Source organism: Grammomys surdaster, unplaced genomic scaffold, assembly GCF_004785775.1.
Source record: "Grammomys surdaster isolate TR1022 unplaced genomic scaffold, NIH_TR_1.0 137, whole genome shotgun sequence".
Taxonomy (NCBI): domain Eukaryota; kingdom Metazoa; phylum Chordata; class Mammalia; order Rodentia; family Muridae; genus Grammomys; species Grammomys surdaster.
This window is the reverse complement of record NW_021604595.1, coordinates 16283947-16296257: the sequence shown is the minus strand read 5'-3', so window position 1 is coordinate 16296257 and position 12311 is coordinate 16283947. Positions and strand designations below refer to the sequence as shown.

At 38.7% G+C, this 12311-nt stretch overlaps 1 protein-coding gene across 1 annotated transcript; it reads left to right on the top strand.

The window, feature by feature from the left end:
* Positions 1-579: 579 nt before the first annotated feature.
* LOC114617542 (serpin B9-like) lies at positions 580-8059 on the top strand (the record flags this gene model as incomplete). The annotated part of the gene is made up of 5 exons (XM_028763107.1): positions 580-717; positions 1187-1304; positions 2857-2999; positions 6451-6606; positions 7649-8059. Coding segments are annotated over 5 exons (966 nt in total), but the record flags the coding sequence as incomplete, so codon positions are not given.
* Between the last annotated feature and the right edge of the window lie 4252 nt (positions 8060-12311).

Genomic DNA, 12311 nt, shown 5'->3' with positions numbered 1-12311 from the left:
TGGTAGAGTACATGGTAACCGGCCAGTACATCAGGGAGGGAATTTCAGGTTTTAGTGACCATTGCCTCTGTAAGGAGATAGCATTCTTAGGAGAGACCTACCCCAGGTCAACTTTTATAGGTTCTTGCCCTATATATTCCCGGGGCCATAATTTATTTAAATTTATCAAGTATAGTTATTTGCGTTCTGTATGAAGATTTTAGCATTTTGTCTGTTTGTCTGAGGGTGCTGTCTTGTTCATTTAGCCTCAGTGTCTTATGCTTTAATAAAAATGTGCAGTAATTTTCATGGAAGGTTACTAGAAGCAACTCCCTGATGCACACTGGAAATTGCAATGGGCAAAATGGGTGTTGATATTATTTAAAAAATAGGTTCCTGCAATCTATTTTGATTTTGGAGCTACAGAATTTTAATTATTCACCAGGAAGGAAGGTCAGTTTCTACTTTTAATTGTTGCAATATCTACATGTCTTACATCAGAATCTCATTTACATGGCTGTCTGAGCTACCTTGAAAATTCCCTTTGCAATTAAAATGTTTCATCCCTGGCCTAAAAATGTCTCATTGTTTTCTCCACAGACACTTCATTTAAACCTAGATGAAGACATCCATCAGGGCTTCCAGTTGCTTCTCCAAAACCTGAACAAGCGAGACAAAAAGTACTGCCTTAGAATGGCCAACAGGCTCTTTGCAGATAATACTTGTGAATTACTTCCAGTAAGTTGTACCAGTTGAAAGATAACATTTGTATCCCAAATGCTTGTTGCTTCAGATCCAAGGGGAAGGACCCTAAAGAAATTGAGAAAAGTAAGGATTAAGTACTAGCCACTGTGTAGGTACACATCTATAAACCTGCATTTCAAAGGCTGGGACAGGGGAGGGTCATGAGTTGAGTTCCAAGACAGCCTAGGCAGCATGATAAGACTCACCAACTTAACCTTCATTAAAGACAGTAATTCTACAATGGTATCTCTAACCATTTCAAATTTCTCTGCTTGTAGTTTTATTTATTTATATCTCATAATTCACACTTGCAAAGGCCTACTATCTGAAGATGTTTGTTTTATAAAGCAGTATCTACACTCACTTAATTTCGTTTTATTAATACCACAATAACCAGAAGGAGGGAAAGCTTTCTGATATCTTATATTTCAATGTCACCTTTCTGAATATTTTCTCTCCAAAGACCTTTAAGGAGTCCTGTCTTAAATCGTATCACTCGAAGATGAAACAGCTCTCCTTTGCTGAAGCTCCAGAGGAGTCCAGGAAACACATAAACACATGGGTCTCTAAAAAGACTAAAGGTCAGAAATTCAAGTTCCTTCATATACTACATTCTTGTCCTTTCTATGCACCCGTCTTTCTTCTTCCTTCCCTCATCTTTCTTTAATTTCCCTTCTTTCCACCATGGTTTAATCTCACCATTATTTCAGAATCAAATTGATGCAGACTATCTAGGCCACAAGGTATAATTTAGAGCTCAGTGAGTTCATGGAGGTTCTACTCAGACACATACATTTTAAAACCAGAGATTGCTTGTGTATTTTGAGTAGGACAGAGGGGCTGATGTACATGTCATAAGAACTCATGGGTCTAACTATAAGTGTAACACTACCTTTGAAGACATGGATGATCTGCAGTGCTCCAGGACATGTGACTCCATCATTCCTGAAATAGTGAATCATGGGTAGACCTTCACCATAATCTAGCCCAGGGAATGCTACTAACTAAAGTCCTTGATATCTCAGCTCTCACCACATTTACCTCTGAAGAGGACCCCTGTTTTTGCTTCCACAGTTCCTGTAACCATTCCCTTACTTACATTTGAGGACACTAGACTTGATTTGCATTAATGTCACTCTGTAAGAACTGCTCAGTTACATTAAACTAAGAGAGCCTTCAATTTGGGGTTGAACCTTATATGTTTTGATGTCAGATGTGACAGGTTCCAAAACTGGTCTTTGAGATCATTGAGATCATTTTTATCTGAACCTTTCAGATGTCTCTGCATCACCTAGTATACCATACTTCTTCTAAAACACAGACAGTAAACATGAGAATTTTTTTTTGAATTCATCAATTATTTGCCTATTTCATATTGGATTCTTGTACGTGCCCTTTTGAGATCAGATGATGACCAAAGCTACTTGGTTCCTATGTCAGCTAAAAGTGGTAGGTGGAGTGATATGAACAAACCAGATTCCATCACCAGCAAGGAGTGAAGACAAATAGACAAAAGCAGTGTTGCGTCTCTCTCAGACCATCATATATGGCAGCACATGAAGGATGATGTCCACCCTGGAGGTCTTCCTCTCCATTACTTACCCCTTCTGGGAAATGCGCTCATAGATTCACACAGAGACTTGCCTCCTAGCAGATTCTAGACTCAATCAATTTAGGAACTAACATTAGCCAGACCAGGGGGTTACCATGGTTCCCTCCCTACCCCTCCAACATTTTCGCTTACTTTGTTCTTCATCTTGGAGTCTCTTTTTCTGCTTTGTCCAAACCTGATTTCCTTGAGAGACTTACAAGTAATGTTCTTCCAATGTATATGAACTCATGTCAAACATGGCTGCTAGTTACTTGTTTTGATTTATTATTTAATATGATTAACAATTTAAGCAAACTTGAAATTGTGATTCTTTGATCTGCTCAAATGTCATATCAGTTTATGTTACACACACACACACACACACACACATATATATATATATACATACATACATATATATACATATGTATATATACATATGTATATATATACACATATATACATATATATATACTTGTGTGTGTGTGTGTGTGTGTGTATGTATGTATGAAAACTGAATGAAGTTTCTGCTTTTTCCAAAGGCAAAATTCCAGATATATTATCAGAAGACTCACTTGGTGCAGAGACCAAGCTGATTCTAGTCAATGCCTTATATTTCAAAGGAAAGTGGTGTAACTTCTTTGACAAAGACTACACCAAGAAAATGCCCTTTAAGATAAACAAGGTAAGGATCAGTATCCTAAACTTCTTGCCAGGGTGATGAAGAAGCTGATTGGAGAACTTTAATTGCAAATGTGTAACTGAGAGCATGGTAGACACTGCATATCCTGTATAGGGTGCTATCCATGATCTTCAGCCTGAAAAGAAGTCAGGAAAGCACAGAAAACCATTTGAGACTTGTGTATCTGAAAGCAAGGTTAAATATCATAAAAAGAAATTATAGGAACAAAAAGTATTTCCTGTCTTTGTAATTGTATATTCTGTTAAGGGCTCATACAGCTTTTGATCATTTCTCTTAATACCATAGTAGAAATTGATTTTTATTTAAGTTCAAGAATGCTAAAACAGTGCTGGTATGGTTATGTAATACATTTATGAAGCAGGAGTAAGAGTAGAAGGGACTACAAACATTTATACATACAGTAGAATATCTTTACTAAAAGTGATCATTTTAAATTAACAATCAATTTATCATTATTAAACAGTATTTATAGCTTTTTAATACTGAACAGGAGTGGTTAAATTTCAGTTCTAATTAGAGTATAATATCTATTTACATAGATATTAAAGTATTTTGCCCTATCACTACACACTATAAAATATAATTTAATGCAGTTTTCAGCCTCATAAATGTTTAACTCCTCATTAAATTTTTATTAGAAATGATTTAACAGATATCTTAAAGGAATGAGATTTCTGAAATTGAGAAATGTAATCATTACTATGTATGGCAACTAACCAAGTTTTATGTTTCATGTACACTGTAATGTAAATGTCCTACTTCTTTATTTAAAATCTACCTCTGGACTAAACCACCTTGATTATATCACAAGGAGATACACAAATTCTATCCAGATGGCCCCCAACTTGTAATCAGTTGACAATAAGTTTTTGCATCTTAATGGATTATCACACTGTTACTGCATCACACAGAAGCATAGGTATATGTCCATATCATTCTCATCTTGTAATAATTTAACTTGAGATATCCCTTCCCTGTGATGGGATGTCAGAATGTAGTTGTAACTTAAGCCTGTGAGTCCCTATGTTTTAGTTTTCCTCATTGTTATGATGGAAAGTTGTGACCCATTGTGAACCTTTGAGCATGTGTGCTCCTGTGACCAGGCTATTTTCTGAGAGGATATGTTTCTCTGTAGTCCCATTCACAGCACTATGAAAATATTGCACTCTATGATAATATTTTTGTTATTTGTAATTGATTATGGAGTTTTATTACATTTCATTGTTGACCATATTAAATGGTGAAAATCCTACCTCTGATGTGTTAGTCACCTTTATATTAGTGTAGCTAACTTTCTGAGAAAATCCACTTAAAAAGAGGAAACATTTATTATGGCTTATAGTTCCAGTAGTTTCAGCACAAGTCACTCAGCCCAATCTCTCCAGGTTGTGCTGGTTCAGTAAAGCCTGGTGGAAATGTATGGTGGAGGCTTGTTTACCTTACACCAGTCAGAAAACAAAAGAGAAATAGGAAGGGTCTAAAGTGCCAATCTCCTCTGTAGAGGCACCTGATCACCAATACTAACTTTGACCCATTAAACCTACTTCCTAAAGGTTTGGCCTGAGGCCAATACTGCCACCATTCGGAAAAAAGGTTTGGAACAAAAGCCTTTGTGGAACATTTTAAACCCAAGAAGGGCTTTAAAATTATTTATTTATTTATTTTTATTGGATATTTTATTTACATTTCAGATGTTATCCTTTTACCCTATTTCCCCCCTGCCCAGGAACACCTATCCTAGCCCCCCTCCTCCTGCTTCTATGAGGGTGTGCCCTTACCCACCCAACCACCCCCTCCTCCCCACCCTTGAATTCCCCCACATTGGGGCATCCAGCCTTCATGAGACCAAGGATCTTCTCTCCCACCTATGCCAGACAAGGCCATCCTCCCCTATATATACAACTGGAGCCATGGATCCCTCCCTATGTGCTCCCAGGCTGGTGGTTTAGACCCTGGGAGCTCTGGTTGGTTGGTATTATTACTCTACTCACGGGGTCTCAAACCCTTTCAGCTCCTTCAGTCTTCACTCTAACTCCTCCACTGGGAACACCTTGATCAGTTCAATGGTTAGCTGTGAGCATCTGCCTCTGAATATGTCAGACTCTGGCAGACCTCTAAGGACATGCTATATCAGTCTCCTGTAAGCATGCACTTTCTGACATCCACATAAGTGTCAATCTTTGATGACTGCACATGGGATGGATACGCAGGACAACCCCTCCTTCAGTTTCTGCCCCACATTTTGTCTCCATACTTGCTCCCTTGAGTATTTTGTTACTCCTACTAAGAAGGACTAAGCACACACACTTTGGTCTTACTTCTTCATGAGCTTCATGTGGTCTGTGAGTTGCATCTTGAGTATTTCCAGCTTCTGGGCTAATATCCAATTATTAGTGAGTGAATACATGTGTGTTCTTTTGTGATTAGGTTACCTCACTCAGGATGATATTTTCTAGTTCCATCCATTTACCTAAGAATTTCTCGAATTCATTGATTTAAATAACTGTGTAAACTCCATTGTTTAAATGTACCACATTTTCTGTATCCATTCCTCTGTTGAAGGACGTCTGGGTTCTTTTCAGCTTCTGGCTACTATAAATAAGGCTGCTATGAACGTAGTGGAGCATATGTCCTTGTTGTGGAGCATATGTCCTTGTTGTATGTGGGAGCATCTTCTGGATATATGCCCAGGAGTGGTATAGCTAGGTTCTCAGGTAATGCTATGTTCGATTTTCTGAGGAACCACCAGACTGATTTCCAGAGTAGTTGCACCAGCTTGCAATCCCACCAACAATGGAGGATATTTGATGGCACATTTCTCTTGCTGTGGAGCATCATCTATACTCCATCCCTGTCCTACCTGTTGCTTTGGCAATATGAGACAAGCTACAACCAAAATGGAAAGCAGAACTCTACATGGAGAAAGTTTTTTCCATAAATTGGCCTAGAGGCAAGTCTTTTGGGAACTTTCTTGATTAATGACAGATGGAGTATGTGTCAGCACACTGTAGTGATGACAACTCTAGGAATGTGGAGCTGAGTTGAGTAAAAAACCAGGCTGAAAGCCATGAAGAACAATCCAATTAGTAGAATTCTTCCATGGCTTTTTCCTATGATCCTGCTCTGACTTCACTTTATGACTAAATGTGGCCTGAGAGTCCTAATATGAACCCTCCTTCCAAAGTCTTTTTGGTCATGGTGTGTTTTATCAAAGCAGTAGAATCCTAACAGAAACAGGCCCGTGTCTGCTTACACTCAACTATGTTAATGAATACAGGAAGAGGCTGAAAGACTTTGTGGAAGTGTACCCTGGAACTTGAATATTGTTTTCACTCTGAGTGTGGAAAACACTGCTGGAATTAACTGCCCCTCATTTGGAAACCTTCTGACTTCTCTCACTTATATATTTGATGTCATGTATTCATCTGTTCAGAGTGAAACAAGGAAAGTGAAGATGATGTGGCAGGCAGACAAATTTGACCTCGCCTATGTGAAGGAAATTCAGGCACAAGTGCTGGTGATGCCCTACCAGGGCATGGAGTTGAGTTTCATGGTCCTGCTTCCGGATGAGGGTGTGGACATCAGCAAGGTGAGTAAGGAGATACTGTAGCATTCACCACTCCAAATGTCTTTGAGAATAATCCAGTATTCCTTTTTTGAGTCCTTATTAGAACAGATCTCAGTGTCTTCACCCTGGCAACTCTACTTGAGAGAATAGTACTCACAGACAGATTTCCAAGCTGTGTGCTGGCACATGGCTTTGGGATAAAAGCTGTGTCTAAGACTCTCATCATGGTCTATGTCCCCTTGTCACATGACTTTGTCACTAGAATAAGTGAGGACTACCTAATAGGAGGAAATCAGGGCAACTCAGGCAAAAAGTTAACACATTACTTGGAACATAATCCTGCTCCATAAATATAACCCATATCATGATCTTTGTTGGTATTATATTTTATTATCTGAGAACAGAAAATAGACTTAAACAATATTCCATGTTAACCTAACAATGGAGAAGACAAAGGTTGAAAACTGAGAAGGGTAGAGTCAGGTAAGTCATTGTAACAATGTTGGTCTTCCATGCAGCAGGAAACCCCATAGTCTGTGAGCCATCCTTTGAATTGTGGATAGTAGAATGTGCATGACATGAGGGGTCTTTATGAGCAAAAGAGCTCCTTGGCTCTCAGCATCTAGCTTTCTAACTGTGGCATCACTTCAATAGGGTATGCATTAGTATTTCATCAGCTCTTTTCTTTTCCAGTACTTAATTTTTATTTAAGCAGCAATGATTTGCTATCTTTGAAACTAAGTATAGTTTTAGAAAACAAAGGGAATTAGAAATTAAACAATAATCACCTGGATAGGGACATTTGTCAGAAAAGAAAGAGATATCTCACAAGTGATTTAGGAGAGGACATCAAAATCTTCCTTCCCTGTACTGCTTGTCTGCCATTTCTATCACGGAAACCAGAAACAAGCTACCAGAACAGTGAGATGCCCATACTGTCTGGGCATTTGAAAAGGCAGTGTTTGTATATGACAACAGATGATACTATGATCAGGGATTACTTGTGTGTCTCTGGGTAAGACCTCAACTCTGAATCTAACTGTCTCTAATTCTGAATTGTCAGGTGGAAAACAGTCTCACTTTTGAGAAGTTAACAGCCTGGACCAAACCAGAGTTTATGAATTACACTGAAGTTCATGTTTATCTTCCAAAATTTCAACTGCGAGAGCAGTATGATATGGAAACCCTGTTCCAACATTTGGGAATGGTGGATGTCTTCAATGCGAGCAAGGCTGACTTATCAGGAATGTCTACTGAGGAAGACCTGTGTCTGTCCAAGTGTCTTCACAAGTGTGTGGTAGAGGTCCACGAAAAGGGAACAGAGGCTGCAGCAACCGTGGCTTGCAAAGCTATACCTGTGTGTTTAAGGAATTATACCCCACCAAGTTTCTGTGCTGACCACCCCTTCCTTTTCTTCATCAAGCACAACAAAACCAACAGCATCCTGTTCTGTGGCAGGTTCTCATCGCCTTAAAGACATATTTATTATATGGGGAGAGTCCTCTCTTGGCAACTTCACCACCCTTAAAACTCTGGGAGGAGTGTTATCATTTACTTTATTGTTTAGGAGGTAAAGAAAATCCTTGAAATAGCCTACAAAGTTCTCTAAGGTAACCATAAAAACAAACAAACAAAACAAACAAACAAACAAACAAAACACCACATTCAACCCACAGACAAACCATGCCAACAATATACCATGTCTTTTCCTGGTACCACAACTCTTGTCACCACTCGCCTTAATCTGATTTTATCCTAGTAAATGCTTCTGTGGGTGATAACTACTACTGCCATATCACTGGTATCTGGTCCTTATCCACATCTGAAATTCATTTTCCTTTCTGCACACTACTTATCAGGTATGTGCCCAACATTGTATAAGTTTGTGGACAGGTGCAGATAGTGTGATCCTCTACCAACTAGCCTTTTCTACCTGTTTTCAATTTATTTACTTGTCATAACAACCAGCTTGGGCTACCGTATATTCTCCATGCAGAAGAAATGCTTCTGGGAACTACCATGTTTCTCTACAACAATAATAATTAAATTCTCTGAAGTCCTTAAAAGCATTTCAAAATAAATTTTGTTTTCTCACAACACAATGTGTGCTTTAAACTTTATTTAAATCACTTAGAGGGGTTTTTCTGTTAACTTTTTGCAACTTAGATTCCTTTATAACTTCACCTATGTCTGTTCATCTACGCCATATGGCCCATACTATGCCAGACACAGGAGGCATAAGTATTTTCAATGTGTTAGAGTGTCATAATGAAGACATGGCCCAGAAGATTGGAGAACTTTCTGCTTTTCCAGAGGTACTTGGAAAACTGTTTACCACCCACATGGCTGCTTAACACTTCTTCTAACACAAGTTTCAGAGATGCTGTTGTCCTCTTTAAGCTTGAACAGCTCTCAAATGTACATGGTCCATGTAATCTTACTCAGAATCACTCACACACAAACAAATTTTAAATAAAGAAATTTAAATGAAATCACCCTGACAGTTCCTCAGAAAATTGGAAATAGTTCTACCTGAGGATCCGGCCATACCACTCCTGAGCATATATATATATACCCAACAGATGCTCCAACATATAACAAGGACACTTCACTATGTTCATGGAAGATTTATTTATAATAGCCAGAAGCTAGAAACAACCCACATGTTCCTCAACAGAGGAATGGATACAGAAAATGTGATACATTTACACAATGGAGTACTAGTCAGCTATTAAAAATAATGACTCCATGAAATTTGCAGACAAATAGAAGAAACTAGAAAATATCATTCTGAGTTAGGTAACCCAGTCACAAAATAACACACATAGTATGTACTTACTTATAAGTGGATATTAGGCAAAAAGCTTGAAATACCACAATGCAACCCAAAGACCATATGAAGCTCAAGGAGAAGAAAGACAACAATACTTACGTATGTCCCCTCTTGGGACTATGCCACACTCACCTTCAATCCCTTTTAAGCACTCTACTTTTATTTCATTCTTCCCTCACTCTACCTGTGTAACCACCAATCTTCTGTCCATGTCTATATGGATGCTTCAGTTCTCTTAGAAGGGGGAACAGAATAATCATGGGAGGTACTGGGAGGATGGACCTGCGAGGAAAAGAGAAGAGGGAGGGAAAACGGGGGCAGGATCAGGTGTGGGAGGTGATAGGGGAGAAGTACAGAGGGTCAGGAAATTGAGCAGAGATATGTAGCTGTGGAGGATGGGAAACTGGGAATGGTCACTAGAAAATCCCAGATGCCAGGGAAACAAGAGGTTCCCAGGACCTAACTAAGATGACATTAGCCAAACTACCCAACAAAGGGGAAAGAGAACGTTACAGACCTTATCCAGTGGTTAGTCATGCCCCCTAGTTGAGGGATGGGGCCACCCATGCATCTCAAAAATATTAACCCAGAATTGCTCATGTCTAAAGGAAATGCAAGGAAAAAGAGTGGAGCAGAGAATGAAAGAAAAGGCATCCAGAGACTGTCCCACCTAGGGGACCATCCCATCTGCTGACATCAAACACAGACATTATTGATGATGCCAAGAAGCACTTGCTGACAGGAGCCTGTTATAGCTGTCCCTTGAGAGGCTCTGCAAGAGCCCGACCAATACTGATGTAGATACTTGCATACAACCACTGGACTGAGCACAGGGACCTCAATGGAAGAGTTGGGGGAAGGACTGAAGGAGCTGAAGGGCATTAAAACCCCATAGAAAGAACAACAATAACTACCAGCCAGACACCCTAAAGCTCCCAGGGACTAAACCACTAACCAAATAGTACACAAGGAGGGATCCTTGGCTCCAGCTACATATGTAGCAAAGAATTACCTTATCTGACATTAAAGGTAGGAGAACCCTTGGTCCTGTAGAGGCTGAATGTCTCCGCATAGTGGAATGCTAAGGTGGTGAGACAGTAGTGGGTGGGTAGGGGAGCACCCTCATAGAAGCAGAAGGAAGGGCAGATAAGATAAGGAGTTTGTAGAGGGGAAACCAGGAACAGGGATAACATTTGAAATGAAAATAAATAAAATAACCAATACAAATAAAGGAAACAAAAAATTCTAAATAAAGAGTGACATAGGATTTATTAATGGTTAGATAACACCAATTATTCTAACTTTTTAGCATTTGATTGTATTTATTGTTCTATGAATAACAACAATATATATGTACCCTGTTCATAACATGCTATAGTCACCATTAATATCTTTTTAGCATGCTCTACTTTTATTTTATACTTCCCTCCCTCTGCCTATGTAATCACCAATCTTCTCTCTCTTTCTATAGATTTACCTATTCTGTATATTATATATAAATTTTCTCTGCTTTCTTGATAATTCTCATTAGTACAGATTGAATTTTTCAATGAAGATACACACACACACACAAACACACACACACACACACACAGACACACACACACATTATTACTCAATACATCTACATGAGCTAAGAATCTCATTGCCAAACTTAAGGTCAAAATAAACTGCCCCTATGTTTTCTTCCAAAGCTTTAGTGGCTTGTGGCCATTATATTTACATTACAGATCCACTTTAAATTAAATTTTGTATTTGGTGTGACAAGGTAGAAACCTGAGGGAAAGAACTCGCAGTTATTTTATACATGAGCATACAATTCTTGTCCTAGTATTTATAATTATTTTTGTGTTGAAGAGAAAATATCAATGACCAATGAAAAGGAAAAACAATTCTTCAACTAGTGAGGTAGGGAGAGTTACACATTTACATATGTTGGACAATGCAGTAAAACTAGAAAGCCATGTTAGAAAGCAATAGGAAATGAGAAAGGACAAATTAAGGTTTCTGTAATCCAGGAACCTGAGTGAAGTCTCAGAGGGAGCAGGTAGTTCCTGTCCTGTCTACTTACCTTTGATTCCTAGAACACATTGCAAGTAAGAAGAAAACTCAGTCCAGCCAGTAGTTTCCTGGACTTTACATGCACATGAGGGTACACACACACACACACACACACACACACACACACACACGCACACGCGCATGCACACACACACACAGAGGGGGGAGGGATATAGCTGGGGGAATAAATTGTGTAACTCAGACGATATGAGCCAACAAGTAAATAATCAGAAAACTACCCATCAAAAACTCCATCAATTTAATGTCAGGAAATTATTCTTACCAGGAGAGGGCAGTAAGAAGAGTAATAGTTGGTCCATAGGATCATACACTTGATAAAGCTAATCCAAGACATACTCTGGTAATGATTTCAATTAGGTAACATTTCCTATAAATTTACATGAGAACATGCCAGTGATGTCATCATAAATGTCCACGAAAGAACAGCGATTTTAATGATGGTTGTAGCCAATTTGAAGCAGCAAAGAAAAGGAATCCGGGTATATTTTACACAGGACATAAGGAAATCATAGTGTGTGTGTCAGATGTTAGAAAGGTGTGCTAGTTCCTTTCCTGTCAACTTGACAAGATGCTGAGTCTCACAAGCTGGCCCTTTAAGGCATAGTGTCCTATACAGGATAATTTTTGAAACCATACTTGTCTTTGTTTAAAAAAGTCAACTTTAGTAATCTAGTCAACATTTTTCAGCACACACATTAAGTAGAAACTTTACTCCATTAAAATTTTGGTTTCTCTAATATCATCTGGATTTCTCTGAAAGTAAAATGTCATACAGATTTTACAAAATGCTTAATAGATTGGACAATGATTG